This window comes from Marmota marmota, unplaced genomic scaffold, assembly GCF_001458135.2.
Source record: "Marmota marmota marmota unplaced genomic scaffold, marMar, whole genome shotgun sequence".
Taxonomy (NCBI): Eukaryota; Metazoa; Chordata; class Mammalia; order Rodentia; family Sciuridae; genus Marmota; species Marmota marmota.
In genome coordinates this window covers 43,890,616-43,910,859 of record NW_025999853.1, presented here as the reverse complement: position 1 = coordinate 43,910,859, position 20,244 = coordinate 43,890,616, and the positions used below count along the sequence as shown (strand labels likewise).

General features: G+C 42.5%; 1 protein-coding gene across 1 annotated transcript in view; it reads right to left on the bottom strand.

The window, feature by feature from the left end:
- The window catches only part of Ppm1h (protein phosphatase, Mg2+/Mn2+ dependent 1H), a 222,834-nt gene that overhangs the window by 64,519 nt on the left and 138,071 nt on the right, over positions 1–20,244 (bottom strand). Inside the window, exon 6 of the mRNA XM_048808381.1 lies at positions 9,362–9,480. Within this exon, the coding sequence (XP_048664338.1) occupies positions 9,362–9,480 (119 nt within the window). The remainder of the gene's footprint in view (positions 1–9,361; positions 9,481–20,244) is intronic.

Below are 20,244 nucleotides of genomic sequence, written 5' to 3'. Positions count from 1 at the left end.
GATTTTAAGAATAAATTTAAAGGCAAAATGGTATTGTTCAATAAATTTCCAGAGAGCCAGTCCTGCACCACCTGTAATTTCTAGGAGACTAACATGATCCTAGTTATTAGCTCCCTCTATTTGAGGATATGATTTGGCCACTGAGGGGCTTAGTGTCCCAAACCCTTGGGCATGGCTCTTTAGGGCTGCAGGTCCATCCTCTAAGACTAGGAAGGCAGATGGCAAGGTGAAAACCAGAAAAAACCCACAAAACAAAAAGTATTCTCCCATTTAATGCTCAGGGGCAGAGGACTGGCATGAGGCTTCTTGGGGGCATGGATGGTGTCTCTTCTTATAGTTAAAGCCTAACCTCCTCTGAGCTCACCTGCTCACTTGCCATGCTATGGGACAGACCTGTCAGGTAGGGGTGGCCAGTTCACCTTGACCTTACTTCAGATGCTTATATCTCTAAACTTTCTTTTCCTTTTTGGTTTCTAGCTTCTCACCGCCTTGCATAACAAGGGTCTCTAAGACACATAGTAGCTTGGAAGCCTCCTGAGGCCACAGTTGGCCCTGGCTGATTCTTTTACTTCTACAACATGTACTGACTATGGTATCAGACACCCATCCAGAACTTGCTACATGCTAGCCTTTGTTTAAGGACCCAGCCATAAGTACCATAACCACCACCAGGTACTGCAATTAGCCTCAGTTTACATATGGAGAAACCAAGATTGAGAGCAGTGATGTGAACTGTTCAAGTCACAGATGTGGAAACTGACCCAGTCAGGCCATATGGTTGCACCATTCCTGTTTTTAACTACTACTCAATGTTTCATATGCAGCAGGTACACAAGAATATTTTGTCAAATATAAAAAGAGTGCCTTACGGGCTTAGTGGTCAAAAGGATGTTGGATACTCTAATTAGGATTTTTGCAAACGTTTGATATTCCAAAACTTTCCCAGATGACTTGGAGCTGTTACCCTCACGCTCCAGTGTCATATATCTCCAAATATAAGTCATAGGAGATGAATGGTATATCTGTTATGCTTAGGGGTATGTGAATGTATACAGTAAATGCTGGAGCTATTCACAGAGTCTGAGGAGAGATGAAAGACTTAGAAGTAATTTAACTACTTAGGAATAATAACTTAGAATTATCGTTGAAGGAGAGAGACATGAGGGTGTGTGTGTGTGTGTGTGTGTGCATGGTGAGTACATGATCAATAGGGAGTGAGCTGGTGGGACATCTCTTTTTTTCTCCTCCCTATGGCCTGGCGAAGCCTGTCTGTCTTGGCTTGCAACCATTTGTAAAGACCCCATAGCTTCCAATGGCCTCCTGCACAGGGTGGGAGCAGAGTCATTCATCACTGTCAGGAGATGTGCTGCACACAGCAGGGCAGGCTTTCTTCCCTGCTGCTCCTGCAACTAGAGCTGCAAATCTTGAAAAGATGCAGAACATGCACATTGCAAATAACCATCCATCATCTTGGCTCTGCAAGCCCTGGGAAAGGGGCCTCCCCACATGGGGCTGACCCATTCTGACTTCGGCTCCAGCCCCAGCTAGAACTGGGACGATGAAGACTTTTGGGGGTGCCTCATTCCTGCCCCAGCCAATCTTCATCCTGGATAATCTGTTGAGGTTTGGGGTTGAAATCCTCTGAAATGATAACCAAACCCCCACTTTTCTCTGCAAAATCAGATTTTTAGATTGCTTTCAGCAATCAGACTGCTGCCAAGGTGGCCCATAATCATTAAATTATGAAAATACAAGTTGCTGGGAGGAAATGAATACCACGTTTCACTAGGGAAAGGCCTGCTTTCTTGTGAAGTAATTATAAAATTAAAATGTGATATTTCTCTGGTGAGTCTAGAAAGCCTCCCAGCGCGGTCTGTGGCACAACAGTAACATCAGAATTTGCACTGGGGCGGGACTGAGAAATCCTCTGTGCCCCAAAAATGCCAGTCAGGGACATGGGCAGGTAAATTTCCAAAGATTGGGTTAAGAGTGATTAAAAGCAAAGAGAAGGAAAAGTACAGAGTTTGGATTTTTCAATTACTTTTTAAAACTCAGGAGTCAAGCTGTTAGAAAATGCAGGCTTTCAAAGCAAGACTACTAATGCTGAGCTAATTAGACCCACAGGCATGGCTAACATATAAATTCAGGACCCAAAGAGGGGCACTGTCCCTTTAAAATCTGCCTTGGGATCAGTGGAAGAGTTAATGGGTAGTGTCAGGGGGGCTGCTTTATTAGGTGGTCCTAGAGAGGATAAAGCCTGGGGTTTCTGTAACAGGGCTTCTGTGCTTGATTCAATAAATCAATTTATATTAAATGCGGGTGCAGCTCTGGAGCTGGCTCCACAGAGCACTCTGTGGCGTTTCTCAATCTGCTCATCCACTTCCCTGTCAGCCTGCCAGAATGTGCTGTCAGAGGGCACTGAAGAGAGCAATAAAGAATACGATAGAAGCCGCATCTGCAATATTTGTAAAACTCGACCTGGCAGCTCCAGACCACACTTGGGGCTGCCTCCAGTGAGTTGCTCTCTCCAGAAAATGAACTGGACTGTTGGTAAGAAGCCCAAGGCTGTGGGGCTGTGCCTCTCATTGCTGAGAGGGGCTCCAGGCTGCCGATGAGGGTAAAGGTCACCCCCAAACAGAATGGAAAGGCGTGGAAGTGAAGTTGCTTTTTAATCACATTCTCAGCGTCTGAAATACTCTCCAAAAGGTAAAAGGAAAAAGCGACAGAAATGGAAGTGCCAACAGCTGGTACTAGTCCAGGAGGCTAAGACAAGAGTGGGCGGCTGGGTGGTTTGGGGAGAGGGAGGCATGCTACTGAACCAGGCAGAGGAACTGGGGCTCTCTTGGCCGGCCTGGAGGGTGCAGCTTCTCCAGTACCTGGTGAAGGACAGCTGGAGACAAATCCAGTCTTTCTAAGACACAGCGACCCATGTCCCTGCAGATCTGGAAGGTGGAGCCCCTCCCCCAGCTGACTCAGTCCTTCAACAGTGGGGCCAGGAGCCACGGAGTCCGGCCTACGCCCATCCGCTCCCCCTGTCTGTGCTTGCCTTTTAAAACCCTGCGCTGTTGAGATGTTCAGTTACAGGCAGCTCCTTGCACCACATTCCAAGCCCTCACTAGGCCCACACTCTCCTTTTATCTGGACCACGGCCCCATCCAGCAGACCTTTCTGTGGTGATAAGAGTGATTTGCACCATCCAGGGCAGTAGCCACCATCCAAATGTGACAACTGCACAACTGGGACATGGCTAGTGAGAGAGAGGGAGTGAATTTTTCATCTTATTTAATTTTAAGTAATTGAAATTTAAATGGCCACGTGTGGTTAGTGGCTACTATGCATGAGAGCATAGAAAAAAGAAAAGATTTCCTTTGCCTCCGTTGAATCAGGGAGTGCTAGGGCTGGGGTTGTGGCTCAGCTGTAGAGCGCTCGCCTAGCACGTGCGAGGCCCTGGGTTTGATCCTCAGCACTACATAAAAATAAATAAATCAAATAAAGGTATTGTGTCCAACTTCAACTAAAAAATAAATATTTAAAATAATAGTAATTAAAAAAAAAAAAAGAAAAGAAATAGGGAGTGCTGAACCAGGCAGATGATGATTGACTCCGCTGTTCCCAGTGGAAAATCCCTTGATTTGCTCATAGTTTTAAGGGAAACAGGGGAGGGGAAAATTACCCTGACACATCATTAAGTTAGAATCATAAAAAGTCAAGGGTTGTAAGAGACTAGAATAAAAGGTTACCATCTCTGAAATCTATCTAGAGGGATCTGTCTTTCCCAGAAGCTCTAAAAGCAGAACAAAGCTCCTTCCCCCAAGACACAGAGGCTGGCAACAATGGGCAAAGGAAGGATTTTACAAACAAGAGACTTTGGCAGAGCAAAGTCTCAAAAAGCCTTTGCCCAAAGCAGTACTCTCTTACTAAGTAAGCCATGTGATCTCAAGTCACCAGCCCTGCCTGGCCCCTGAAACAAGACCATCATAAAGGTTAAGAAAGGCTTGGCTTAAAGGACGATTTCTGGTGTACGTTGTTCATAACCAGAACCATCTGGAAGCAATCTCGCTTCACAGGATGGACTTTTCTTCTTCGGCTCTTTTTTTCCTCTACAAATCCCATCAGCCCAGGAACAGCTGCTGGAGAATCTGGCCAGAAGCCAGGGGTGAAGTCACAGCCCCCTTCCACACCAATGTCATCATGCACCCCCAGATGGCTTGTTACCCTATGTGGCTACACACAGGGTATGAAGAACGCTGATCCTACATGAAAAAGCAACATCACCAGCAGTCACAAGAGGAGGGACCTACAGCCACAAAGCCAGCTGTGAGAAACTTGTTTCAAGTCAGTAACACAGATACTTGCCAGCAAATTACTGCCTGAGACAGCTCAGAGGGACATGGATCGGGATTCACAGCTCTTAGGATGACACACTGCCAGTTTCTGTGTGTGTCCTGCAATGGCAGCTCTACACAAAGGGCCAGGGAGGAGGGGCACCAGCCTGGGGATTCTGGCACCAGGGCCACTGACACCAGACACAGAAGGTGAGAGCCATGTGGGTGACGGGGACATCAAGGGAAGGACACATCAGGGACCAACTCGACGATGGGCGTTAGACAAAGGCTTTGTAAACCAAGCCACTGAGCTAACTCTCTGAGGAAAGAAGGAAAGGGAGGTTGGGGGGAGCCAGGGAAGAGACCAATTTCATTATGATGGGCCTGGTGACAATAACCTTTTGTCCTCTAAACAATCTGGGCCTGCCAAGCTGCTCCACAGTCTCCAAGAAAGCACGAGGATCCCGTCAGGAGGCAACAGACTCATCCTTAATTATGAGACAAGGCTTCCCAGAGCTGACATCCTCTCCCACACTTCCTCCCTGCTGCAAGCACTCCACAGAATGCTGGCATGATGCTCCTCTAATGAGAGCAGGCAATTTCCCTAAGCACAGGAGATCTGGTTATTCAGGGGATCCTCCCCTACCATCACCATCCCCAAATCACGCTCAGACTCCTGGTAATGAGTGGTAATGAGTAGCGTTTAATTTGACCAACGGTCTATGGGGTCACATGGGGAGCTAGAAAAGTCACTGCCTGGCAGCTCCTAAAATGCTTCATTCCATTGTCTCATTCCCTTAAGGATTGTCAAGGAGACACCAATTTTAGCAGAGAGAGGCCCCCAACTTAAATTTCTATCAGAGGTCAAAACTGTGTAATACCATCTAGTTCTACCCTGAAAAAAGTTGATTGGCACTGCACATCAGAAAGAGCCCTGGGATGAGAGTCAGGACTGGGCTCTAGTCCTGACTCTGACGCTTGTGCATTGGTAGACGCTGAGCAAACCACAGAGTCCCTCAGGCTCTACTTGCTCAACAGCAAAATGGGAAGAAGGGGCCACCGTTTCACAGCTGGCAGTTCAGCACAGTGGCTAGCAGTGCACACTCCAAAATAACACTGCCTAGATTTACAGGCCAGGTTCTAGAACCTTCTTAGTTGTGTAACCTTGCACAATTTAGCCTCTGTGCTTCAGTTCCCTCATCAGTAAAATGTACTTAGTTGATAGGCCTGTTTTAAGATTTGTTTTAAGAGTTAAATATGAATAATTAAGTAAAGCTCTCATCATAGTGCCTGGCCCACGGCTCTCCCAGTAAATATCAGTCAACCTCATTACTATCATGATTAATGGGAAAGCAGGGGGGGAATTAAAATCTCCACAACTAGAAATTTACTATAAGGATTGAATAGCTTAACAGTAGGTAGACCCTTTGTTAGGGTTCAGAGAAGTCAGTTCACAGCCCAAGGCGACTTCTGAAGCCAAGGAACATAAAGGAGGGTCTAGGGAAGGACTTGTTCGCATCCTGGAGGACCACACACTCCAGATGTCACCAGTCCACCTTCAACCAATTCCAACAACTTGGGAGTGATTAATGACTTTCATGGGAAAAGAAACAGGCTATAGATCCTCACCTCCCTTTCCATAAATTAATTTTCCAGTCTTTCTCTTCTATAGACAATTAAGAAAGACAGAGAGCCACCGTCTTTTTCCCCAGTGCTGGGGATCAGGGACTCACACATACTAAGTGACCCCAGTCTTTTTAAGTCCTAAGAAAATAACTGTTCCATTTTAGGCTGTTAGAGGATAAAAATATTTTTTAAAGGAACTCATTAGTTGGGGGAGGGGGTTACATAAACCATGGTCTACATTGGTTTTAAATATCCCGAGTTCCTCCGACAAAGATATAAAGGGCTTTCCTTCTCCATAAGTCCCATTTTCAAATCAAAATAAGAACAGGTAAGAAATGCACAAAGGTGTACATAAATCTCTGCTTGTAACTATCCTTGGAGCCAACAGCCATGTTGGGAATTATACTGAAAACAAATCAGATCATGTCTGACTGAAGCCATTCTCGGTCTTGGCTTCTCAATTATTTAGTACCTTCTGTGAAGTTCCATGCAATTAAAAACAGCCCACTTATGGGCTGCTTATCTGCATAGGACCCTGCTAACACAGAGAGACAGAGAGAAAGATGGGGGTGGGGAGAGAAAATATGTGCATGTAACGTTGGGTATAATCTAGTTTTGAATTTACCTGCATTGAGAAAGTTATAAAATGAGGGCAATCTTTAGATGTGTGTTTCAGGAAAAATGTATAAGCCACTCCAAAAGGGGGAAAAATACAGCTTCATGGGAATATAAAACACTAACCTTATCACATGGTTTGAGTGGACTGTTTACAGCCTTTGAAAGCATCTTGCCCATTAAAGTGATGATGCCTCTCATCTCATTAGAAGTGCTTTCCAAAGCTAGTAACAATATATTGTTCTCCCTGCCCCAGATGAATTGACACTAAGCAGCTGCAACAAAGATATTCGTCCAAACAAGTCCTAGGCATGCCATTAACCAAGTTTGTGTTGACTGCTTAGATCTCAAAACATCCAGACACACTTGCCTCAAGCTCAACGTGTCTCCAATACAAACCCAGTGTTCCTGCCTTTCTCTTTGACTGTCCATGACACTGACCTGTAGGCTTACCTTCTGCCAAATAAACCCCTCTACTTTCAGCCAATAAATAACTGCTTTCTATCTACTCTTGGTCATCACAGGACTAAGCACTGGTGCCTGCCTCACGAGGAACTTACAGGCTAATGGAAAAGACATATTTAAATACGTAATTGTAGTCATCAAAGACTGACCTCTAAATAATTTTCTTTTTTGTTGATTTCCTCTCTGTTGTTTTCTGCTTCCATCTCTTTATTTAGTGCTTGAGACCATATATATATATATATATATATGATAACTTTTCCCTGAGTTCCTAAATCTGCTTTCTAAAGTCAGTATCCTGCAGATTTCTCTTAAGATAACCTCACAAAAATATTGCTTTCATTTATTTCTTCTTCTCAGAAATTCACAAGATCAACCTAATAGTCTCTCCCACAGCAAATCACCCATTTCTCTATCTGGCTTTGTATGTTCCCTTAGTACAAGTTCAATGTGTTTCTCACAATCTCTCCTCTTGTATTTAGCCATTTTCCTTATTGTCTTTTTAGATATATCTTCCCACCTCCTTTTACAACCCCAGGGTTCCTAATCTTTCCAAATTGTACAACACCCAGACCAAACTGTCATGGGTATTTCCGAATGACACTAGCCCTCATCTTAAACATCTCTGCAAGAAGTGCTGATCTTGTTGATTGAATACAAATGGATTAGAATAATGACTCTAGGACATAAAAATCCAGAGCTGCAAATATGGTGAACCCTTTTTTGATAAATCCATTTACCTTTTAGAGAAGGGGCAAATATTTTTGGCTCTGTGGGTTACACAGACTCCACTGTAACTACTCAACTGCCTTGCATTGGGGTGAAGGCAGCTATAGTTCAAATATAAACAAAGGGGTGTAGCTGTATTGAGAAGAGAATTATTTACAGATACAGGTGGTGAGCCAACTTTGGCTTTCCAGCAATAGTTTGCTGACCTCATTCTAGACAAAGAAAAGTGGATCTGGGTGAGGATCTGCTTTTTCAGAGGGCAAAGAACAACTAAAGGTCCCTTAGATGAGTCTCTTATGGGTAGTTAAATTTGTTCCTTTATGACAATGTGTGCCCTAGAAGTAGGTCCCCAGCCTGGAAGTCATCAGCATGGGAATCTTGGCTCTGACCATCTGTTCGCAATGAAGAGGGACAGTGAAAGCTATGGCTCTGCTTTTGTGGGAGATGTGGTAAGGAGAGTAAACGACTTCATTCTTCTATTATCCTCCAGACTGACAAGGGGCTCCCTCATTAGATCTCAGGACATAAGTGTAAATCCCCCACACTTCTGAATGTAAGGCTCTGCTCTTTCATTGAATCCTTATTCCAATCCCATAAGGTGTAAGAACTTGTTACCTGTTTACTACTCTGAAGAGACAGGAGGTCTTAGTCAACATTAGACACTGAGGTGTGTTTAGGGAACAAGACACCCCACGTCAAGAGTTCTTATATCAATCTGAATGTGATCAAATGTAGTGGATCCTTCACATCTGCAGGTGTCATTTCTATGGTGTCAATCAACGTGGATGGAAAAAAAATTTTTTAAAGTATCTATAGTGAATATGTCCAGTTTTTTTCTTCACCTTTACTTCCTATGATACAGTGTAGCAACTATTCATATAGAATTTACACTGCATTAGATACATTAAGTAATTGAAAGATGACTTCAAGCATACAGGAAGGAAGATGTGCATTGGCTACATGCAAATGCTATACCATTTTATATAAGGTAGTTGAACATCCTGGAATTTTGGTATCTGTAGGGGATCCTGGAACCCATTTATTACAGATTGAGGAATGAATACAGCCCATTATCTTGAATCTTTACAATGATCCTCAGAGAGCATATCTTTTCTTCACTTTATCCATGGAAAAATAGGCTCTAGGCATTAAGTAGAAAATCAGAATCAGGATTCTGCTCATTTAGAAAGTCAAGGGTCAGGATTCAAATTCAAGCCACTTTGGCTCAATAAATCCTTGGCAGATTCCTTAAATCTTCTCTACCTCTTTAATAACCCTGGCCTAAAAGCACAAAGCTTAATGTGTTTTATAAGGCCCCAAATGATTGTTCCATGCAAAGTGAGGAATTAAGTCACATGAAGAGAGAGGGTCCAGTATCCCCAAGGAGGGCCTCCAAGAAGCAGAGAGAAACCATTGCCTGTGATTTCAGAACTGGTCTTAAGTGAGAAATACAGAAGCAGTCACAGGCCCATGTCCTTCACCACAAACTCAGGTCTCTGGCTGCACATCCTGATACCAACTGCATAAGTGGCTTTTCACAGTGGTGACACTTCCTATGCACACCCACTGCAGTGGTACTGGGGAAGAGGGAGGCGTGTTCTTACCAGCCTGTCATATTAAAGTCCCTGTAGAGCATCTTCTTTCCAAGTTCCTTTCTCTGTACTCTCCTTGGAAACTCCAAATGTGTGAACTCATTTCCCAGCAAGTGAGGCTGCATGAATGCCTAATATTAAAAAAAAAAAAAGAAAAGAAAAGAAAGAAAGCCACACACATTTAAGGATGTTTTATAAATTGAGACAGGCCATAGTTCATAAACAAGAAAATCATCTCATACTTTAAGGGAAATAAATAAATTTCGGTATTTAAACACTAATAGAAGATGACCAAATAGAAATCTTGCACTTAATAAAGGGATGTCACTTTTTCATTTAGTATGAAATATTGCTATCAGAGACGCATAGAATGAAAGGTGTAATGAAAAGAAACTGAGCTCCAAAGTTCACAGATGGCTCTCTATCCTGAATGGCACGTGGTGAGGTAGAAGGCAAGCACTCTTACCCCGACTCTCTTTGCTCTCATCTCCTTAATACCTGCAGTTACCATGGCCTTGCCTTTGAAAGCTGCATGTGAGTCTCCAATAAACTCAGGGCTTGAGGTCTGCCAGGGCTGGGGCCAGATTCGACCAGACAGGAACATTTTTCTGGACCCCCTCCAGTTTGTACTGCAGCTCCATTTGCTCCTGTCATTGGAAGACTATTCCGGAGCAGATGGCTTCTCCCCCCCGCCCTCCCCCGCCCCCAATCTCTGTTCACAGGACCAAAGTCTTGAGCAAACAGCCACTTAGGGAATTGCTTTGAAAAAAACAAACAGTCTCATTGTCACATTCAGAATTCAAATCTGGCTGTCCAAGAGCTGGAATGCTCCTGTTTTAACATCCCTGCTCAGGGGCCACACACTGTAAACGTACCTACACTAGAACTTCCCGCATCACGCCTGACGCCTACATAATACCAGAGTGGTGGGATGGATCGTCTCTCTTCATTGGCAGGGAAAAGAGTGGGCAGAGCACATCATGGCCTGGCACTGTGGGAAAACAAGGGATCCCTACCGCCAGACAGATGGTCATATCCTCAGTTTACAGGAATAGGTTGAATAATCCTTATTTGAAATTTTTTGGTCCATGAAGTACTTAGAATTTTTTTTAAAAAAATATTTCAATACACCTAATAAGGCACCTTGGGAAGGGGACCCAAGTTTAAATACAAAATTCACTTATGTTTCATATGTATCTTATACACATATCCTGGTGGTAATTTTATATAGTATTTTCTGGTGTGCCTGTGTTTGGAGTACAATCTGTCATGTGAGGTCAAGGTGGAATTTTCCATTTATGGCATTATGTCAGTGCTCAGAATTTTTCAGATTTTTAGAGAATTTCAGGTTTTGGGATTTTTTTTTTATATTAGGGATGTTCAACCTACAACAGACAGCTCTCATGGTCTCCTTCCCAGGACCAGAGGCCAGCAGATCTTCCACTGATGCTCCTAGTGATTTAGAGGTACTAGTCAGACATTAGGCACTGGAAATTAAGTTTTATTAGGAGCCAAGGGAAGCAAGCTGAATTGTCTACCAAGCTGGTCATGTTTGGCCACTGGTAGAACTCTGAGGCAGTAGTTCTGGGCAGGTGGGGGCTGGACAGAATGGGGTGACAGGACAGGATAACTGAGGCTGAGAGGCTTGTGTTTTTCCTGTCTGAAACAGGTTCCAGATCTGGTGGGAATTCTGGAGGGTCTGAAACTCTGTGGAAGGTGAGACTTGGGCTGCTGCTGATTACCAAGAAAGCTTTAATTCTGGGTTTTATAGAGAAGTTCTCCTGGGAAGGAAGGAAAGGAAATTATATGCAAAAGGGCAGGTCAGTGATATGGGCTACATATGAGACATATGAGTCTGCATTCAAGATAGCCCTTCTATTCCTCACACTTACTTAAAAAAAAAAAAACAGCAGGAGATACACAGAAGGCCTGTGAACCTTTGCTCCTAGACCATGCAGCCTGAGTCAGCAGAAACAGTTAAATAATAAATGAAATACAGATTTGCACACAGAATTTATAAACTACATTTATGAACTGTGTGATTTTAGTGGGTGGTTTAATTTCATGATTTCCTTACCTATAAAATGAGATTAATTGTATATTTTTATAATTAAGTGAAATGTCTCTAAGGTACTGATCAGGGTTGTCATTGCTCAAAAACAATAACTATTATAGCCATTTCATGATTATTGAGTCCTATCACAACCTGAGTACTATGCTCAGAGACTTGTATGTTTCATCTCACCCTCCAACAACCACATGGGCAGGAGTAGCTACTGAATTTGTCGGGTCCAGTGCAAAATGAAAATATGGAGCCTCTGTTCAAAATTAAGAATTTCAAGGAAGGCACTGGGTACATTAAGCCAAACACAAGCCCTGTGTGACTGTACAAGAAGTTCAGCCATTTTGAAGGGTAGAGAACATTTTACTCCTCTTTTATTTTGGTCCACCAATGAAAACTAAGGAATAGAGGTTTAAGTAGTCAGTAAACAGAAGCATCTGTTGTGTATCCTTTATCAAGGTTCAGAACTTTGAGACTGTATGAGCATGGAGTTTTGATCCACTGCAGTCCCTACCTGCAAGCTGGAATCACACTGATTTAGGGGTTACCATCTGCCTTATACTAGGGACTTGATACATGCCATCTTAGTCATTCAGTACTACAAAGCCTACATCACAGAACCCAACTTACAAATGAGGAAACTAAGTCTCAGAAAGGTTAAGACCCTAACCCAAGGTCATCAGCTAGGACTGAGTGGTTCTACAGCCTGAGTTTAACATCCTCCTCAAAACCCTATCCTATCACCCTATGGTAGCCCTTCTATCCCTCACACTCACTTAAAAAAAACAGCAGGAGAGAGACAGAAGGCCTGTGAACATTTGCTCCTAGACCATGCAGCCTGAGTCAGCAGATACAGTTAAATAATAAATGAAATACAGATTTTCACACAGAATGGTTGCAAGGATGTTCCTGACATTATTTTTAACAGCAAATAACTAGAGAAAATCATTTAATAATGAGTGACTAAATAAACTAGCATAAATTCATTCCAAGGAACTCCATGTTATCATTTAAGATGATGCTACAGAGAATATACAACGACTCACCAGAGTTGATTTCACTGTACGAAGGAGGTTAACAAATGCTACGTGTCTGCACAAGAGCATAAGTTTACATGTGTCACGTCATGTATACACAGATCTACATATTAAGTATATATGTATGTAAAAATGAGTGTGTGCTATGGTGTGAATGTGTCTAAAATTCATGTGCTGTACACAATCCCTCAATGCCGTCTGCTGGGAGGTAATAGGTCCTGGGGCTTAGCACTTGTGCATGGCTAATGCTGCTGTAAAAAGGACCTGTGGGAGTAGATTTCTCTTTCCCTCTGCTTTCTGCAGGTGGGGACATAGCAAGTAGGCCCACACCAGATAGCTGGCACCTTGATCATGGACTTCTAGACTGCAGAAATGTGAGAAAGAAATTTTTTCTTCTTTATACATTACCCAGTCTGTGGTATTCTGTTATATCAGCACAAAATGGACTACGACAGCATGTGTGTATAAATAGATACACAACATATATGTGCATTAGTGACAAACCAGACAGGACCCAAAGAACGTTTCTGAGCACATCTGGGACATGTTACACCCAAAATGACATTTGGCACTTCAGGAAACAGCAGAAGTAGGCTGCTATGGTTTGAAAGCATCCGTCAAAAACCACTGTATTGAAGGCTTGGTCATTAGCCTCTGGTGCTAGACTGAAATCTCTGAGACTGTGAGCAAAAATAAACCTTTTCTCCTTTTAGATTGATTTATCTCAGGTACCTGTTACAATGGCAGGCAGCTGACTAACACAGAGACCATGAACACTAGAAAGAATTCTTCCTACCTCTTTCCCCAAAGCAGGCCATAAAATTTAGATGACTGTCTTCTGAAATTGGTTGTAAGACACTCACTCATTCCATACCCTGCTCCATACCCAGGGGAAAGGAATGTCACACAAGGATGCCAAGAAAATTCTAAAAGAACAGGCCTTGCTGAGCTCATCCCCTTCCCCCAGGTAACGACCATTAGATCATAAACCTTCTGTTCTCCAATCAAATTTATACATGACTGTCCATAAAAATAAGTCTTCTTTGTTTCTTTGGCTCTTCATTTCCAAAGGATCTTGTATCACATGCAATTTATATTAAATACATTTTAGACTTTTCTCTTAATTTGTTCATGGCTATTGGCCATGAACCCAGAAATGAAGAACAACAACAACATCCGTTCTCTCTTACAAGGGAAGTGTGAAGTTTGAGGCCCTATACCTGTTAACAAATGAGTGGACCTGTGGGTGGTGCCTTAACCAGGTACCCTTGTGCCATTTTTTGTTGGTATACGTTTGCCTGGGCTGCTGTATCAGAGGATCTGTTGAGGCAGGTACCTGCAGGTTAGCTGGCAACTCCTCAGTGGCTTTGTTATCTGCAGGGGCTGCTTCACCTCTCCTTTGAGGATGTGCATGTTCAAAGGAGGCTTGAATTCTGTGTCACTTGTGGTCGGTAGCCCCCTCACATGTGAAGTCTTTCACAATCTCAACAGAGTGTTTTCTGTACAAAATACTGTATTTCATCCAATCTAAGATGCCATTTATTAAATGCACCATTATTTTATGACCTCTAAGAAAATAAGAGCTGCCAATTAAATTGTGCTCAATGCTTTCTTACCGTTTCAGACTTTTGCTTTGCTCATTCTGGAAGAGCTCCTTTAGACTGAAGACAAATTTTATTACCTTTTACTTTTGTGTATACTTAGTAAAGGATATAGAAGCAAAGTACAGATGGTCCGTGACTTACAATGGGACCACATTCCCAACATAATCCACTATAAGTTGAAAATGCCTTTAATAGTCCTAACCTACTGAACATCATAGTTGGGCAACACAGGGCCATGCAGAACATCCACTGTTCACCCTTGAGATCTGGTGGCTGGGACTGGGAGCTGTGGTTTGCTGCTGCTCCCCAGCATCATAAGAGAGAATTGTGCTACATTTCACTAGCTTGAGAAAAGAAATCAAAATTCACCACTGAAGCATGGGTTCTATTGAATGTGTATTGCTTTTACACTGTTGTAAAGTCCAAGAATGATAAGTGGAACCATCATCAGTCAAGGACAGTCTGTGTACTGGCTCAGGTTTTCCAAAACTTTTTCACAGTTAGAATCCTACAGCTCTCATCACTTTTCGACTCAGGATCACGATGTTCATGATTCTCCACAGTGTCCTGGGTTTCACAAGAGCGCTGGTGATGCAGCACTTCTTAAATCATCCACAACAGAACTACATGCCACAAAGCCAGCGGTGCGGAAGCTCTTAAGCCAGTTCCGCAATCATCTAGAGCCAGCTTACCGCTGACTCCCACTTTGGGAATGTAGTTCAACAAGTCTGATTCACTCCTTCCCAACTTCCTCCACACAACCAGTTTGATCCAAAGAGACTTCACAAGTGTGTCAATTTTGTCTCCACAGTTGTTTTCCCAAGCTGATGAACCCCCATTCTGCAAACTGGTGTGATGAGGTTCAGGACATGCTGCTCTAAAATATGGCATGTTGGCATTTGAGAAAGCAGAACAGAAGAGTCTCTCTCATTTCCCCCTGGTCCTGCTCTCCTTTAGCATGTCACCAGACATGCGCTTAGAGGGGAGGAGCATCCTGATTTCTGACAACACTGGATTGCAGGAGAATCTGAATAAAGACATCTTGCTAAGTTCCCCTGGAACTTATTCCCATTTGATCATAACCCCATTGTGCAATCATTCACAGATGCCCACTCTATCAAACCTAAGGCATAAAAAATACATAAATTTACATGTTTCTTTGGAACTTCATGTTCTTATGAAGGCGCCTGAGTCCAGTACACTTTGTAGTACACAAATTTGTTTTTTGTCTTGCTAACCCCTCTTTTGTTATAGGGACTTTGCTCTCACTGTAATGGGCAAGAAAAATAAATCTTTCCTCCCTTCCAGATGCTCGCTCATGTGACGTTTGCACATGCCCAAGTCATGCAGCTGGTTGACAAGAACTGCAAACTATTCCAACTTCAAATATATTAAAAGTTGGGGGAAAAGTGCTTTAGCTCTGTGGGAACACTGTAATGTTCATCCCACAGTGAGATTAATGCCACACCTTGAGCATTTGCTATCTTTTTGGTGATTTTTCTTTTCCACTTACAAATGGCCATAACACATGTGGCATGATTTTTTTTTTTTCTGTTGCAATCATGTCTACCGTGGAATTTTGAGTAGCTCATGTGCACCTGGGGCGCATTTTACCATTCTTTCTTCTTTGAAGTCACCATCGACCTCCTAAATGGTAGGCCTGCTTCTTAACAGCACTTCAAATACTCACTGTTGTTGCCCCTGGCAGACCCTCTGGAGTTAATGGTGTTCAAGTGATACAAGTCTGAGAATCAAGGAAGAGCAGAGTGAACATATGGCTGCTTAGTGAAAAATGAGATGCTAAATTACATAGAAGGCACACAATTTGTAAAAACCACCTGTTGGTTTTCAGAGGGAGACACTGCTACTCATTAGTGTATCATTTTATGCAATCATCATGAAAGCTTATAAATGGTCTCATATGTACACATTTACATATGTACATATGTTCAATGTCATTGAAATATCTAAAATGTTATTTGAGTATTTCCTTTTTAACTAACCCATATTTGTGAATCTTCTACCATTGAACATTTTTTTTTTTTTTTTAAAGAAGTGCTGGGAAGGCTAGGGTTGTGGCTCAAGTGGTAGAGTGCTCGCCTAGCACGCGTGAGGCACTGGGTTCGATCCTCAGCACCACATTAAAATAAAATAAAGACATTGTGTCCATTTAAAGCCAAAAAAAATATTATTAAAAAAAGAAGTGCTGAGGATTGATCCCAGGACCACATGCTTGTAGGCAAGTGCTCTACTCTGAGCCTCGCTCCCAATTCAGGTTACTCATATATTTAAAAAACTCTCCAAATTACTAGTTTTGAGAACTCAGGTTTTAAAAAGTTGAGAAGAGATTTACTGCTCCTTGTTCCAATAATTTTAGGGAAACCTAAAGTCACTGGGAGGAATTAAACAAGCAGGGACCTGGCTTCCATGAAGGGGATACAGAAGCCCAGAGAGTTCCCTAAAAGGCCAGCATGGAGTCAGTTACTTAGCAGAAGTAGAGGGGCCTTACAACCTGGGAATCTGGAAACTTCTTAGTACTTGCTCAGCATTCAAGTGCCATGATTCACACTGACCTGTCCTGCTAGAGGGATTGCTTACGTCAGCATTCAGGAGACTTGAGTCCCAAAGCCACTTTACTTTCACATTCACTATAAGTAACAAACACCAAATTTAAAGTCTGTAAAATGTAGGGGAACTTGTTAAGTTGTATTAAGCAATAAAACCTAATGATTTCCTGGCTCGAAACTTGTAAGATACATGAATAATTTCAGCATGATTTACCCCACTGCCTGTAACCGGACCGTTTGTAAATACGTATACATGATGATAGCTCCTTTCCAAGCACATTTCATTGGGATGCCGGCCTATTAAAAATGTGGGATGAATCCAAGCTGGGATCAAGCACACATTACGAACCCAAGTCCACCTGCAAAATAATTCTGGACACTCTTCTAAATGTTCCTTATTTATCTGATATCCTGGATATACTTTAGATTTTTTTTCTTCAGTGATGTTACTTGGATGTACACATGCTAGAAAAATGTTAGAGTGATGCAAGTTAGTAAAATAAACCTCTGGGTATAAGTGAACATCAGCTAACACTTCATATGTTCATGATTTTTAAAATTTTAGCTTAACCTAGCACCTAACATAGTAAAGGCTTTAAGTAAGTTATTTGTTGGAAAATGGAATAGAACATTCTCACCTGTTTTACACAAGTACAGTTTAGTGATTATTTAAACTTTGTAAAAAGTAACATAGCTTTCTATCTTTTCAAAAAGTTAAAGGTTTTTTTTTGGTACCAGGGATTGAACTCAGGGGCACTCGACCACTGAGCCACATCACCAGCCCTATTTTATATTGCATTTAGAGACAGGGTCTCACTGAATTCTTAGCACCTTGCAGTTGCTGAGGTTGGCTTTGAACTTGTGATCCTCCTGCCTCAGCCTCCCGAGCCATTAGGATTACACATGTGTGCCACTGAAAAAGTTAAAACTAAAACCCATGGCATGTAAAAACAATCTTGGACACAAACAATCTTTTCTCATTTGATAGAAATCTTCCCATAAATCATGTGAATGTGACTGTAGTTATACTATTTAAAAATCCCATGATATATCACCATGCTAAGAATATAATAAGACTATGTCTCTTCTCTACTTAATGAGCATGCAGACTAGAAACCCAGAAATTAGCATTTTATACTACAGTGCAATTTAAAGTGTGCTAGCCTGCTCTGTATAAAAAACTGAACCTCTTTTCCCACACTCTCATCCTAGATGTTGAGGCTTTCCTTCAAGGATCCATAATAGAATGTTCCTGGAAAAAAGGTGTGGAGGGATACCTCAAGTTCATGTGTGTACCACAAATATTACCTGGAGGAAAAAAGCCTGGTAACCAGCACTCTAGAACCACTAAAGACAAGTCACCAAGACTTAAGAATTCTGGAAGACACAGGTTTGCTAAAGAGAGGGTATATCCTTGTCACTTCTTGGGCAGCTAATAAGGACAAGCTTATTGACAGATCTGACTGGCAACAAGAAGGACATCATCTCTCTGTAAAGGATGTTGGAAAAACCTACTATACCAGGGCAGGGCACCAGAGTTGGGGCAGGGAGACTGGATGTCTTCTTATGGCTGTAAGCTCTTCTAGTTGTAGGCAGAAAGGAGACAGAAATGAGTACTATGTTTGAAAAGGATGTTGTTGTGTCCCATCCCAATGAGAGTCTGTAGATACCCAGGGCAAGAGGAGACACCTTCTGGAACTTTTCAGTAAGCTCTCAACTTGAGCAGAGGAAGAACAAAGGTCTGAGTAGGGGAGGAATCTGGACTGGGACCTGTCTTACTCAAGAGCACATGAACCTGAGTGCTCCCCTCCTGGGCTGGGGGAAACTTTGAGAACCTTGGCAAGACTGAAGAACAGGAAGCTGGAGCAGGCAACCCAGACCCAGGGAAGGAAACCGGGCTTGGTTGTGGGAGCAGACCAAGGTGACTGGAGCTTCAGATGAGGGTTGAATAGGGGCTTCCAGGGGACGTAGAAACCGTGGGTCTTGAGGTTACTTAAATTGCCTGCTAGTGAACACAAAATGCTTCCTCATTTTCTTTCTCTTTTTAATAAACTTTCTTCCTGCTACTCTGTGGTCAGCTGGCCAGTGAATAGTGTCAGCTGATGAGGAAACTGTCTCAGCTTTTGGGGAATCCAACCAAAGGAATTCATGTAACCAACATGTGAGCTCCAGCATGTACCAAGCACCAGGGGCCAGGGTTTCAAAGAGTAAGGAAAGAGACACCTCTTCTCACAGTTCACTCACTAGCAAGGAGATGAAGGAAGGTTTATGGGCAAAATGGTGGTATATCTAGGGGCCAAGGGACAAAGAGTGGGGCACACACCAGGTAGAGAGATATCAGAGAGAACCTGCAAAGGATTTTAGGAGCTGGTCAGTCAAGGACTCTGGGGAGAGTGCCGCCCAGAGCAGAGGCAAAAAAAAAGTGGGGAGCAGCTCAGTGTCCAGAGGTAGACACAGTGTCCAGAGTTGCTCTTAGAACGTGTGGGGCAAAGAGGTGGCAAGAGTGTGGCTTTCTGCAGGACACCAAAAAAGGTCCCCCGGCAAAGGCTAATATAAAATTAGATGATAGATACATATAGTTGCATAAAGCAGAAGTATTTAAAAAACCTTCAGTGAAGTATAAGATATATGGAAATATGCTTATATCATACATGTACAGGCTGATGAATTTTCACAAAGCGACCACCCTCACAGAGCTAGCGTTTAGATTAAACAGAACATGCCAGGAGTCTATCCAATCACTGCCGCTTCTCTGCTTGGATCAGCTTTACCTATTTCTGTACTTTGTTTGGAATCCTACAGGATGCCCCCTCTGCTTTGTTAAGTCTGTGAGATTCATCCATGCTGTGCATAGTCACAATTTTTTCATTCTTGATGCCGTACAGTATTCCATCCTGTGACTGTGCCAAAATTTATTTACTCATCCAACTCTCCATGGGCACTTGGACAGTTACCAGTTACCAGGGCTATTATAAGCAGTGCTGCTTTGCACATTCGAGTCTTTTGGTGAACATTTGTACACAGTTCTGCTAGGTACATACCGAGGAGTGGAACTGCTGGGCCAGGGCATGTTCTGGTTTAGGACTGACTGCCAAGCCCTTTCCCAAAGGAGTTGTTGATATTTCCATTCCCATCAGCAGAATATGGAAAGTAAAAATACTTATGTGTTCCATAAGATGGCGAATCCCACACAGGCAGTATTTTGTAAAGTCCTCTAGCTAAAACTTTCAGATAAACTAATTTTTAAATGTTCAGACCTCTGAGTGTTTGGAAGGAAGTTATCAAAAGGAAGAATTTCAGTGTCTAATACAAATCTTTTTTTTTTTTTTGAGTAATCTCTCCTTTTTTTTTTTGCCTTTAGGGAGAAGAAAAATCTCATCAGACTATAAGAGGAGCATTGGAAGTCATATAATTCAAGATGATTTATCATGTAGAAGTCTAAGGTCAAGAATGAAATGAAATTAATAATGTCAGCCAAGCCACTGGTGGTCACGCTAATAGTTAAATGAGAAAGCTCTTCCAGGGCCAAGGCTGCTCACCTGATTTTACAGAGAAGGAATAGAATATTATGGTTTGGGTTAAAAAAGTGAAGGGAAAATGTGAAATGGCTGAGTTCTTAATAAGT